The 14,134-nt window shown below is 35.9% G+C and overlaps 1 protein-coding gene across 2 annotated transcripts in view; it reads right to left on the minus strand.

The window, feature by feature from the left end:
• Positions 1–2,029: 2,029 nt before the first annotated feature.
• The window catches only part of LOC131054548 (uncharacterized), a 78,654-nt gene continuing 66,549 nt past the window's right edge, over positions 2,030–14,134 (minus strand). Inside the window, exons 4-6 of one of the 2 annotated variants that reach the window (XM_057989085.2) lie at positions 13,925–13,960; positions 3,097–4,269; positions 2,030–2,956 (exon numbers count right to left, since the gene is read on the minus strand). In XM_057989085.2, coding sequence (XP_057845068.2) covers positions 2,378–2,956; positions 3,097–4,269; positions 13,925–13,960 — 1,788 coding nt within the window. In that variant the 3' untranslated portion in view covers positions 2,030–2,377. Of the gene's footprint in view, positions 2,957–3,081; positions 4,270–13,924; positions 13,961–14,134 lie in introns of both variants that reach the window. The other variant, XM_057989084.2, reaches the window with a different exon arrangement.

Below are 14,134 nucleotides of genomic sequence, written 5' to 3' on the forward strand. Positions count from 1 at the left end.
CTCTGTGATTCATCGTCAAGATGAGAGTTGTAGGAGGAAAAAAAATTCCTCCTACAGCTCTCTCATCCTGATGATGAATCATGGAGTGTGATTCCAAGCATTGATGCAAAAAAGTTCTACACAGTCGAATCCAATAGCAAAAGATACGAATCACAGTGGACTTTGGAAATATAGTCTCTCTAAATTCTTAGTTATCAAAAAACAATCTTCTATCTTGCTTATATTTTAAATTTAAATTTTATTTATAACTCTTTAACTCTCTAATTTCAAAATCTTGATAGTTTGCTAGTTCATCTTCATCTGAGAGGAATTGAAGCACATACTCCTTCATCGACTCAATAAAGCGCAATAGACTACACTCCAAAAAGGCATAGGGCTTGGTCTTTGTCCATTCAAACTTGCAGCTCCTCACACACAAAGAAAATGCCTACAAAGAAGGGGAGACAAAGCAGTGGGATATTGATCCAGAGCGTGCCAAGTTGGATGATTTAGTCGCCCACCTCGTTGCACTTGAAATTGATGATGACCATGAGCTACCTAGTGATCATAAGCCTGACTATGCTAGTACCACCGTCAATGCTAGTGCTAGTGCCAATGCCAGTGATAGTGCCAGTGCTAGTGCCAATGCCAGTGATAGTGCCAGTGCTAGTGAATGCCACTCCCAATGGCACTGTTTGTGGTTCTTCTAATTTACCACAACATATGGAGGAGGATGATATTTTTTATGACCCATATGATATTTGATCAATGATGGCTGATTGTTGTAGCTTGATATTATTATTTTTGAGCTAAAACATTAATATGGTGGTGTATTTACTATTTTCGCTATGTTTTTTGAACTAAAACTTTAATATACAGTGGTGTATTTTGCTATGTTATTTGACTATTAGCATAGTGGTGTATTTTGAACTTAACTACTGCTGCATACATGGATATATTTTTAATTTTTATGTGTTTTTATACTAACAAACCCCATATTCCAAAAAAAAAATTGGCCAAACAGCAAACCTGAACCCGAGCTTGTGCCGGGATCGGCAACTTAGTTTTGAACCCTAACAGCAAACCAGATTCATTTTAGAAAGAATCAAACCGTAGGCAGTCAAAATGTGAAATAAATTGCAGCTTTCTGGCTTATGAGGTGAAAAAAATGGAAAATTCAAAAAACTTGATTTGTGTGGAAAAACTTAGAATAAATCGGATTTTATCAGGCTAACTAGACAAAATTGTGAAATAGGTTAAAATGTTGGGAAGATTTGGGAAAAGGGTGGTAAAAATGAGGTCAATGAAATATTCTGACATAGGCATGGTTTTTTCTTGAATTTTCCAATTAAAAACCAGTTTCCGATGTGAAATCTAATATCTATGGAGATCTCACAAGTTTTTCCTGTGGTTTCAAGTGCCGGGCCACTATGCATCCTAGCATCATGAGAAGAAGAAAGCCAAGAATACGCATCAATATTTTGCAAGGAGTGCAGAAACTTAGGCTGGAGTGGATGAGTAACCATCTTAATTTGAGATAACTTTTTTCATGGTGTCATGCTCATCTACTTAGACTGTTTTTGGTGTAGGGTATGTGGAAAGTGAATCATTCAGACAGACTAACTTCAACAAGAAGGCATTTAACAGACTTCAAGAATGAGAGGATGGCATATAGGTGGAATTGGGCAATGAAGCCACTTATATAGTTATTGGATCAGGCTTTGTCTCTTTTGGCACGGATTCAGGTGATTTAATTGAGTTAGATGATGTCTTGTATGTTCCTGTTTTAACAAATATTAAAAGTAAATATAATGCAAGTAACATTCAATTTTGAACAGAATTATATTTACTCTAACTGATTTAATGATATGAATAATGTAGTTTGTCTTTTAGAAGATACTTGTATCCGCGTTGAATAAATTGTAATTAATCTTTTTCTAACTGTTTTAATATATGTTATGATATTAGCTGACAGCTCCAAAATAAAACCATACTGCAATTCCAAAATGTATTTTGCAAATTTCCATAAGACGTGAAATTCACGCACTGCTAGTAATAATATTTAGAAGCTGCTATTATCTTGTAAAAAAGGATATTCATGATCCAAAATTTATCCACCAGAAGTCGGAGAAGATATACATTAGCTTTTCTCACTTTATAATATACAAATACATGGTCATTTTCCTTATGTTCACCATAAATACTGACTACCAAATACAAGATTATATAGCATTCAGACCAATCTAAAATTTTAAAGAAACAATATCATGAGAATAACTCAGAAAGAACTCTGCTATTCACCTCCGTTTTCAGCCAAATATAACTTTTGAGTCAGCTTTAACGATTGCTCGGATATGCAAAATTCCATAGGGTAAAACGGGAAAAATATACTCCAGAATCAAACACCAAGGAACTGCTCAAGACTGTCTCTAACAACTGTCCTTGCAGGTACCAAAATATTATCATATATAACTAGAGAAAAATGGTTTTTCCATTCCCTTACAGATGCAAAGGGTGTTAGACCAGCCATCACCGGAAGAACAAAGAGAAGGGCATGAAAAATAAATTTTCGAAGAGGCAGGGGAAACAGATGTAGCTTTTCCTTGACCTCCTCATTGGTGGATGGAGGGCCATTCAGAACACGGAGCACAGATGCTGGAGAGTACGCAGAAAAGGCATGCAATAAACAAAGAACTTCCCACTGTACTACCCAGTAGAATCCATTTCCACCCAAGCTATCTACAGATAACTTACCAGCATATCCGCATACTAGTCCCAGAACAATCAAGATTATGCTTGTGGGCATACTCTGACTGGAACTTGAAACTGTGCGGTGTAGTAGAGAAGAAGCAAAAAGTGCAATAACTGCCAAACCAACCAATATGCGCCCAATCACAATAATCTCACATATAAGAGTTTGAATGTGTGCCATCACCGAATTTACAGGGTTGTAGAACCATGAAGATTTCTGTGATTCCTGAAGATAGTGACATCAAAGAGACAATTCAGATTTAGATGAATACATCTTAATTCATAAAAAGTAAAACTGCAATGCTGCTATGTCTCTCCTGGACAAATTTTAATGCATGATAATAGCATTACCTTTGAATGACACACCTGAACTGCCTGTGAAATATTTACATGTGAGTACTTCCAGCTACCATATGCAAGAGCAAGTAGCATTAGCATCAAACCAGCCACCAAATGGTCAGCACATGTTCTATTCAGATCTACATATGCACTATTCATTTTTTTATCAATGAATTTGCTCTCACTGAATGATGCTTTGGACTGGTTGATAGCTATACTTTGCCTCTTTAATTTATTTGACTCTGCATCCACATACATCTTTTCTTCCTTGAGACGCAAACGCCTCAGTGTTAGTGCAATCTCAACTTCTCTTAGTTTATTACACCGTTCCTGTTCCATAAGAGATTTCTCAAACACATTAGAATTTGAATGAGTCCACTCAGGAAGAGGCACTATGCTGCTTGTGGTGTTCCTTGGCTGTCTCTCAAATTGTCCATTTAAAACAATCTGCTGATTAAGACTAGCACTTGACATGCTGGATGGCATGCCATTTTCATTTATTGCACTTTCTAAATCAGAATTTTTCTTTTCAATATTTGCACCTGTGCAAGCCGTTGAATCAGTTGCAACAGAAGGGATATTTCCCATGGGAAAATCTTTACATTCTGTAGAATCAAACATCAAATTTTCCAGTTTTTGACTAAGTTCTTCAATTTCATTATTGACAACATCCATTCCAAAATGAGATGGTGAAACATTTCCAAGACACTGATTTGTTTGGCAAGTGAAATTATTCTGGTCTTTGACTTTGGCACTCTCCGTTATACAGCTACATTCTTGACAATTTACTCTATATTTTTCTTTAGGAAGGGCATCCTTATCATTTGAAGTAATCTGCACATCAGATTTTGTAAATCTCAGTTTGTGAAACTGCTGAACTCCACCTTTCATTCCATTCCCCTGTTCAGAACCCAAACTGCCAGAAGTTTGTTTAAAAAGCCACTTGCAATCTGTATTCTCTCTGAATTTTCCTTCTGGGTTTTCCAAGGTATCTGCATCTTCTACTAGTGTATTCTTAGCAGAACCTTCTGTAGCTGAACCAGGCATCCGGCCATCTGAAATTAATGTATTCTTTCCTGAGGTACAAGACGTCATTTTTTTCTCATAATGTGCTTGCTTGACCATTGTGATTGTCTTGTAAGTGCTTGTGAATGCTGCTTTAAAGTCCCTTACAAGATGATTGCACTGACTGCCCAAATCCTATACAAATAAACAGTCAATGTTTACTACAAGAATAATTCAGTAAATTTTGTACAAATTATCAGAAAATAGAAAAAGATTGCAGATTTGTCAAATATACAAAAAGTGGGAATTGGTTGGTACGGTTGCTCAATTCTTTTCTTTTTTTTTGGAACACAGGAAAGCCCTGAACAGGTCTGTGCACATTAAATATTTCACAACCTCAATGATTCTATGCTGGGAATTTGTAGGTTGTCTATGAAGAAGAAATCAGAGAGGAAAGTACCTGATGAGAAGTAGAATTATAATGACCAAGAAGTAGGTTGTCTATCTGTTTTAGATTTGAATGTCACAGCACCAGGGATGCCACATTCCAGGCCTAGTTGAGATATGGTAAATTAGAATTTTGAAGCACAATGTAGCTCTGATAGAGTTGCTAAAGTTGCTATTTATACTCTAATTTCTTTCTCCAATATAATGATAGAAACAGTCCCAAGCTATAAAGTTTCTAAAAATGTGAGAAAATCAACATGCTTGTGCGTATTTGATTTCTAACATCAACTACCACATGTTCTATTGTACCCATAATGGTCATTTCCTATCTAGCCCTTTATTGTGAAATCCTTGTGCCTCCTGCTTGTTTCTGGGCATTTTTTAACTCCAATTTCATCTTGTAGCAAAAATCAAAAGCTTTCCAATACTTCAACTTAAGCAAAAGTTGGAGTTCAAACTAGGAAGATATTTCTAAGGAGAGAAAAGCATCAACAGAAGCCAAAGATCTGCAATCTCTAATAAAGGCACATTGCACATGATTGGGGGCCTGGTTGACACTTCTCAAAAGTGGTGAAAGATGTCACATTGGCATGCAACATGTGCAATTGGGCTCAAGGAAGCTAAAAAGTAAGCTTGTCAAGGTGATAATGGAAGGCACATTAGCATGCTGTGTGTGATTCAAGGTCTAAGTGATGAATTCATCATTCATGCTACCAGAAATATAAGTGTCAAAAAGTGAAGGAGGGACGCATGGGCATATTTTTTGCAAAGAAGCATAAAGCCGAAAAAAAAGCTCCTGTTCCATCACAGGCATTTACCTATAAAGAACAAGTTTCAAATTTTGCTCAGTCATTGCATCACCTCCACTTACAGAAAGTTAGAGAAAAGATGAAGATATTCCGAAAGCTTAAAAGGTGTTGAGTTTACTACATTCACAAATCTTCAGAGCATCAAGGACTTACTTCATCGTTGATAGAAAGGATGCATGGAAGTAATTAGGGATTTTGGCACCTAAATCTAGAACAGAAATACTATCATTTTCTAAGGCCCCATGTACAACATCAGGAAAGCTACTTATGGTCTAGGATCTCATGTGCAGGAAGAACATCATTTTCAGAGCCCATGCCCAAGAGTTTTGCAGCTAGGGTTTTCAGCAGGGTGAAGAAGCCATTTCAGATTCAAGTCACCAAGATTATCTAGCACTCAATGTTGTGAAGGATATGAAGCTATGGCCTATAAGCATATATGAAAAACAACTCCAATGGGAAATTATTTATGAAGAGAAAGGCATCCTTGGCAATAAGGTTATCAGGATGAGTTCTTTCACAATGCCCAAAGTATCAGAAGTAAAACAGATCATTTCCAGGTTCCAGAAATCTCAGAAACATAAAGAGTCTGCTGAGCCTGTTGACATCTGAGACTAGTAATTTTTGGAAGTTGTTGTTTAGCGAAGGCTTTTGCAAGAATTTATTTTCAGTTTTGTTTTAACTTTTAAGCTGAAATACATTTGTAGATTTACTTTCTGGATATAAGCTATTTTGAAAAAAATTGTATTTTGAGCTTGCTTTGTTTGCAAGCACACTCTTTTCAGCAGAGAACTTCAGTTAAAAAGAAATTGTATTTATCAGCAGTAAATTCAATCACCATGCAAAATATGTAGATTTATTGATTGCATGATCATGCAAATTGTTGCAAGCACTTACAGCGTTTTATGCACTTGGATTTTTCTTGTGTGCATTTAGATTATAGCCAATTGTAATTTTATGATGAAATGCTGCTGAAATTATTGCTCAAGCTTCTTATGTATTGTCTTCTGTGTTGATTTGGTAAAACATGGATGTTGTTTCTTTATATGCAACTTTTTATTATTTGATTTGCAAAACATTGTCTTTGTTTTAAATCCTATAATTGTGTACACACTCTTTCTGCGGTCTGCTTTCATTGCCATGAAGCATGTGTGTGTGTGCAGCTGTTATAGGTTAGATTATCTATGTTCAAGACAAATTTGAAGAAGAAAAGGTATGACAAAGTAAGCCACTGAACCTCCATGCCCGCTCCAAAACAGCCTGGGAGCAAGAGGTGCTTGGAAGTGTCCCAGCCACAACATACCCACAGAGAACCCAGAGTGGCTGGGACGCTCCCAAGGTGATCCCAAAAGATCCCAAGTGCTCCCACAGGCGAGCAAAGCCAACACACACCCAAAAAAGCTTTAAACAGTGGTTTTTAAACTCTGAAAGACTGAAACCTTATAGTTGATGACTGGCTAGGGTTTGTTTGATCAAAACCTTGTCACCTTACCTTTAGTTATACCCCTTTTCACTCTCAACAAATCATTGATCATGCCCTTATTGATAAGAAAAAGGTGAAACATTGATATAAATTACTATTTCCACCTTGGGTTCCAACTGCACTTACAATGATTAATAGGTATTACAGTTAACAACTGCATCCAATCCTCCACTTAGAACCAAGGACAAAAACACAAATAGATACGCATAGAACTTTCTCAGATTCGAACATGCAACAGTCCAAAACCTCACCAACATTCCAACAGGAACAATTTTTTCAAGCTGCACTAAACCTCAAGCTCTTATCAAATTTTCAAGAGTGGTGGTGTAATATGGGCTCAACCATAGGACAACAATGGTTCCAGTACACAATTGCAAAAAAGCTCTAATGATCACAAACACACACACACACACACACATAATACAGTCATACCCCAAACGTATTGTATCCAAGAGAAAATTTGCCATACAAATGTACTAGAAACCCATACCTGTATCTGAACCCATACCAGAACCGGCAACTTAGCTGGTCATATATTCCTGAATGAATCCTTAAATTTGTTGGATAAAAAATCAGTCTCTAATCCAATTGTTGATCATCAAAGCTCCATTCATGCTATGATACCAATTGGTGAGATACAAGGCATAAACTAGTACAATATGAAAATCTGAAAATTGTATGCAAATCTGAAATTGAGTTGCCTTAATATGGAATTACCATGTAGATATTCAACCTCTTTATGATGCTTAAATCAGCCACTTTAACATGCTTAATACAACCATCTTAGATGAACTAAACAGCAATGAAAGGAAGAAAAGGTCTTTAATGTTGCAGCTGATAACTTTCCACCTATATTATTGAATTACTGTTTTTAAGGGTTTTCTTTTCTGAATGTCGTAGTATGTCTCCAGGATAGCAATTAGACAACTTTTTAAAGTCCTAGTGGCAATGAGGTGACTTAAGTAACTTCACTTGAGACTGATCACTGTAAGCTACCAAGGCAGCCATATGGGGAAAATCTGAAATTCTATATGCTAGCAAGAAGTGCCAATATGATAAGTAGTAATCTGAACTCTAGGACATAAATTCTAATTGTTGTCATTGTACACTGATTTAAATGAAGAACAAACTCCAAGTGTTGTTCTTCTTCACTAGGTTTGTTGTTAGAAGCTGATGGGATTGGCATCCTTAATTTGATCCCTAGTCCTAGACTATGTTTTACAATGTCATCAGTTGTGTGGCTTGAGGTTGAAGTTCTGTTCTCACCAGCTACGAGTTAAGATGGACAATCATATTCCTCACCCTCATATTTGCCATCTTTGATCCCTCCAAGAGGTAGAGACCAAGGAACATGCCAACTGCAGATGCCCCATTTGCTATGAAATCCAAGAGAGATATTATTGCATTTATAGGGACTTTGGCAACAACCTCTCTACTTTTTTTATATATCCAAACTAGTGTTGTTTGGCCCTTTATCTTTAAGAAGCCATCACCCTTCTGTGTAGATCCTTACATGGGATCTCTAGGGATTCTAAAGCCCCCACTAGTTGATCATCGCATTCTATCGCATCCAGGAGACTACCAGCTCTAAATGAACTGCTACTTCTCTTATAGACACAATTAGACCTTGATACAACTTCTGCCTCAACATGTTCCCCCTCAACATCGTGGTCCTACTTATTGATAGCATGGTTTGACTCATCAACATTGATCTACTTCAAGCCACCCCCCAACCGTAGGGGGAGATGCATAGTATGAACTTTTTCATTTAATATAGGTATTACTTTGACCAGCATAAGATTTAGTCCCCACAATACATCCCCCAACCATATAGGCAAATGCATATGACAAGTTTTTTTATTGATGCAAGAGTTACTTCAGCCTTGGATGTTAAAGTTTTCCTTGAGGGAGTACTTAACCATCCAGACCTTGAACGCTCCCTAATGAGCATTATTAAATATCTATCAGTCCCTTTATACTTTATAGTGATCAATGATGACAATAGTAACTTCACCATTTCTGGCCCAAACAATGATACTCAATGATCTCCAATTTTACTCAGCTTTTTCTCTTCAGGGTTCTTCTTCCCCATTCTTGGCTATTAGTACTATTCTTTTGACCACCTGTGTTGGTGTTCCTCTATTGTTTTGTATTTCTTTGTTTTGTTTTTGTTCTTCCCCTTTGCGGGGCTTGTCTAGGATTCTCTTCCTAGAATTTTCTATTGTAAACTGACCTACTTTTGGTCATCTGTGGACATTAATATAATTTCTTTCTTTCTTTTCCACTTGTGTGTGGAAGTGTTGTGGAATTCTGCTCATCACCAAGAACAAAAAGATATAAGTGTTTTTGAACTTAGTTTAGCCAATAGTAATTTTATGACAAATTGCTTTGGAAATTGTTAAATTGGTGATTATTACAGGCTTTGCATTGTAGTTTTCGTTATCACAGCTGCTGTTTCTTTGTATGCAATTATCTATCATTTGATTAGCAGAATTTTGTATTTGTTTCAAATCATATCATTGTGTACACGCTGTTTCTGGTGTCTGCTTATTTTAACAGAAAGGGTGTGTGTGTATTCAGCTGTTATAGTGTAGATTATCTGTATTGATCATAAAGACATAAAATCTTTCCCTTGTGTGTCGTTGGCCTTGTTCTTATACTGAAGAACTAAAAGATGGGTAGTTTCTTTAGTCTGTTGTCATTACATGCTGAAAACCCAGAATTTGATTTGTGTGTACTACAAAAGCTAAAGGTCATTTCCATAGTCAGAGTTCTAGGCTTTTAATTTAGGTTTCCCCTCTCTAATCAAAAGAAAGGTTATATCTCACACACTATTCTGTTTTGGATTGTCCCAAATAACAAATTGAAATGTTAACGTTCTCTTTAGACAGAGTGAAGAAACACTCACTGGATATACCACCTCTTCAATGATAACAAGTGAAAAGAGATAACCAAACGACAAGAAAGGATGATTGCCTAGTTAAAATAGACTTGAGGATTCCAGTGAGAAGTTCAACAAAATAAGTTAATGCTATTTTAGACAGACGTAAAGCATAAGGATGTCATTAGTGTAACATGTATAAACACTAAAAAAGGCCTTTGTAGAATGATAAATAGGCTTCAATTTTGAGAAAAAGTTTTCAAAATGTATTACAGGTGTCTCATTATAGCTCCAACAATGCATGTGCTAATATAAGAATTAAGAAGTTTACAGTTCAGCCATCCAATTTCTATCCCAATCCAGGTCACCTGCCTTAAATTTAATTGCAAGGTTTTGTCCACTTAAGGCTCTGATAGTTGCTGAACTCCACAACAATGCCTTTGCTTCTAAGTTATTCAGGAACTAGCCAGGAACAAGATCTAAATTTTCCTCATTTTTTTTTTGTGTGGTTATCTAAATCTACGGTTCAGACGTCCAATTTCTTATTTTATCCTAGTTCAGGTCACTACCTTAAATTCAAATATGTGCTCCACACTTATGGTGGCAGTTTAGGAGATCGCAAAAGCAGAGTCTAATACAGATCATACTAATCTCTTTCAGATTTCTGTGTCAGAGGCAGTAAAACAAGATATATTTGAATGCAATTACACATGAAATAGCCAATCCTACACTGTAATCAGACCGTCCATTGTCTTCTCAAGGCACTCTAAGTATTCAATGATTATCTTATAGCAGGTAATTTTTTATGACAAGATTAAGGGTAATTCCTCTACTTATATTCTCACATCTAAGAGAATCAAGCATTCTGAGCATCAATTTCTTTCTTTACATTGCTATCTCACCTTCCTCTGTATTATCAGTCAATTTCTCTGAAATTTCATCTCTGTTCTGATCTGTTGGATCCACTTTCAATCTGTATTTTTACCATGGTTTTCTATGCCCTCAATCAGCTATGATATTTGATCTAGAGGGCTAAATCTAACAGTGAGCTGGCCTTAGAAGCAACGGACTGAAAAGATTTAGGGGTGATGTCACCAGCTATAACATGTGGATCTATTTCTAAACAGCCCAAGTCACTGTAGAAAAAAAAGAAGAAAATTTGGGATAGAATCTAGACGGCCAAACACAACAATAGATACATGGAAACATCAGAAATTTTGGAGAAAATGCGAAAATAGAAAGCTGAATGTGACAGTAAGGTGGCCTTGGAAATGCAGTGAGAAAACTTAAGAGGATGCTGACACCACCTATTGCCATAGCAATGGTTTTATCAAAGCCCGCCAACACCAATGAGGCTGCCATAATCATTTCTATTGGGATTAAGAACTTGTATAGGAAAATCGAGGTACAGAATAAGCTCATGTTGATATTTTGGGAAGGTAATTATGTGTATTTAACTGAACAGAGTAACAAGACCATAGCATCCTTGAACACTGTTGCGTTTCAGAGCTCCTGTGAGGAGATTGTCAAAATCCCTGCTCTCACCACACTCAGTCCCGGCAATAAGTATAGTGAATGCTTGAGGTGAGAGATCCTCAAATCCTGACCAGTCTGTCAAAAAAGCTATCAGTATTGCTTCTAGTTTTACAAATGTTTATCCAAGTTTTTAGAACGGGTACAGGGGAATGTGAAAGTGCATTTTGGAAAAGTGAAAAAACTCCCAAAGTTTGGGGACAGTGGAGACAGCAGGGAGAGCAAAAATTCTATATGTTTATAGATTAAAAATTTTGTAATCAAACCACTAAACATGTTAAACATTCTAAATAGATGAAACTCAAAAAAATATCTATAACATTTGACATTGAAAACTCTACATCTGATTCTGACCATTTAAAATTGAAACTCAAACTTCACTGAAATGTAGAAATATGAATATGAAATTGTATGAATAACCGATTGTCATATTTTCAAGGATTATGAGATCCTCAAATCCTGACCAGTCTGTCAAAAAAGCTATCAGTATTGCTTCTAGTTTTACAAATGTTTGTCCAAGTTTTTAGAACAGGTACAGGGGAATGTGAAAGTGCATTCTGGAAAAGCGAAAAAACTCCGAAAGTTTGGAGGCAGTGGAGACAGCAGGGAGCGCAAAAATTCTATATATTTATAGATTGAAAATTTTGTAATTAAACCGCTAAACATGTTAAACATTCTAAACAGATAAAACTCAAAAAATAATATCTATAACATTGGACATTGAAAACTTTACATCTGATTCTGACCATTTAAAATTGAGACTCAAACTTCACTGAAATGTTGAAATATGAATATGAAATCGTATGAATAACCGCTTGTCATATTTTCAAAGATTATGAATATAATGTTTGAAAATGGTGTAATTAAACCGCTAAACATGTTAAACATTCTAAACAGATAAAACTCAAAAAATAATATCTATAACATTGGACATTGAAAACTTTACATCTGATTCTGACCATTTAAAATTGAGACTCAAACTTCACTGAAATGTTGAAATATGAATATGAAATCGTATGAATAATCGCTTGTCATATTTTCAAAGATTATGAATATAATGTTTGAAAATGGCCCGATTTTTTTTCCACAAAAGATGTTTTTTTCTCCTTTTTTTGAACAGTTGACATGGGAGATTAGGGCATTCCTAGGATATGAAAAAATCTAAGCAAAAGGGGGAGTTGGAGGGTACATCCCTTCCACGTCCCCATGGAACACTGCGTTATACTGAATTTGCTGGGCAATCAAAAGGCTTTCCTATAAGCACTGTTCCTTCAGCAAAAATGCAAGATGAAGGATGGTTGGCATTTATGGCGGTCATTGTTAAACTGAAAAGCTTGGAGGAAGACCCATTACACTTTAAGGGCCAAAATTGGGACCTCCAAAAAAACACTCAGGAAAAGATCATGGAGATTAGAAACTACGTCCAATCTAAGGAAGTGAAAACACAGAATAATGGAAGTCCATGTCCTGAACCTATGATCTCTTCAGGAAGAAATCTTAGTCAGTAGAAACCAGGCAGGGCAATCCTTTTCAGGTATTTTCAACTCCTTGAAAGACACTATGAATGAATGAGAGTCCTGATAAGGTAACAAAGAAGAATCAAGGCTAAACATTTCCAACTGCATGGCCCTTGCAGTTAAGCATCCTTCTAATTGACCAGGTATTACATTTTAGAGGGCCCTGGTTACCATAAAGCTGGTGGATGGAATGGTGTTCCTTGCAATTTGCAGGCTTGGAAACAGTTCCTGCTCATGCATATCATTTTCTAGAGCATGGCCTGCATCTTCAAGCTGATTGTGTTTGAGTAATGGACAGCCAGGTAGCTTTATAATGGCCAATTGTTTAAATGTGTCTTGCAGGTTTAGCAGGCTACCTAGTCAGGGGCACAGTCATAACATGTATGAGACTTTTAATAATTTTAGTAGGCTACAAGTTTCTACCATTTGAAACTGTGGTGATTCTTCTAGTTGTTTCTATAACAAGACTATATTTCTAGTTTCAGTAACTGCTTTTGTGACCTAAGTAGGATACTTTTACAGCCCACGTAGATGTGTTGGATTATTAAGTCAGCAAGGGGAATCCAATCTCGACAACTTCAAATTCAGGATCCAAATTCAAAATTATGGTGATCATGATGCAACTCTGTATGATAAGTAATTGCCTGTGTTATTATTGTTAAGTGGATCCACCACTTTTCCCATGTTTTCATCTGTTCAAAGAGAGTTTCAATTAACTATGCCACAAGAATCTGTCTTCAAATTTTACCTTCAGAAGTCTCTTCATGCCATTTTTTCAATATTTTACATATTGTTAAGTGTGGTGAAGTCAAGGTTTTGGTTCCATCACCAGATATATATCTCAACTTTGTCTTTGTTGAATTAAGAAGTTCTACCATTTGAATCCAATTTTCAGCTCACAAATGCAATACAACATAAAATCTTTTAAATTGCTGTTTACATTTATATCACTTAAATAGTTAAATGTATAGTACTAACTGAACATGCTTATATTTTATAGAGCAGAATATAAGATGGATATTTGGAGATAGAAAAATGAGATTTATGATTGAGATTTAAACTTTTAGTTGATCTTTCTCAATTCAAGATTTTTTGGTTACTTTAAGGGGAAAAATTCAAGTGAAGCAAGTAGCTCTTTAGAACAAATTTTGTTTTTGAAGCCTATTTTGAATGATATACTAACCTTGTTTAGAGATTCCTTTATTGCAAAACCCAAAAGCTGCAAAAAAAGATCAGTATAATTAATGAAAATTCTACTGAACTAAACGAAACAACTCTTAGAAAACTTATAGATAGAGCAAACATGCAAACTGAGAGAAAACGTATTTCAGAGAGAAAACTTTTAAACCATAATTAGGGAAACCTTAAGAGAAATTAAACTGCCAAAGAATAT

Source organism: Cryptomeria japonica, chromosome 10 (genome assembly GCF_030272615.1).
Source record: "Cryptomeria japonica chromosome 10, Sugi_1.0, whole genome shotgun sequence".
Classification (NCBI taxonomy): domain Eukaryota; kingdom Viridiplantae; phylum Streptophyta; class Pinopsida; order Cupressales; family Cupressaceae; genus Cryptomeria; species Cryptomeria japonica.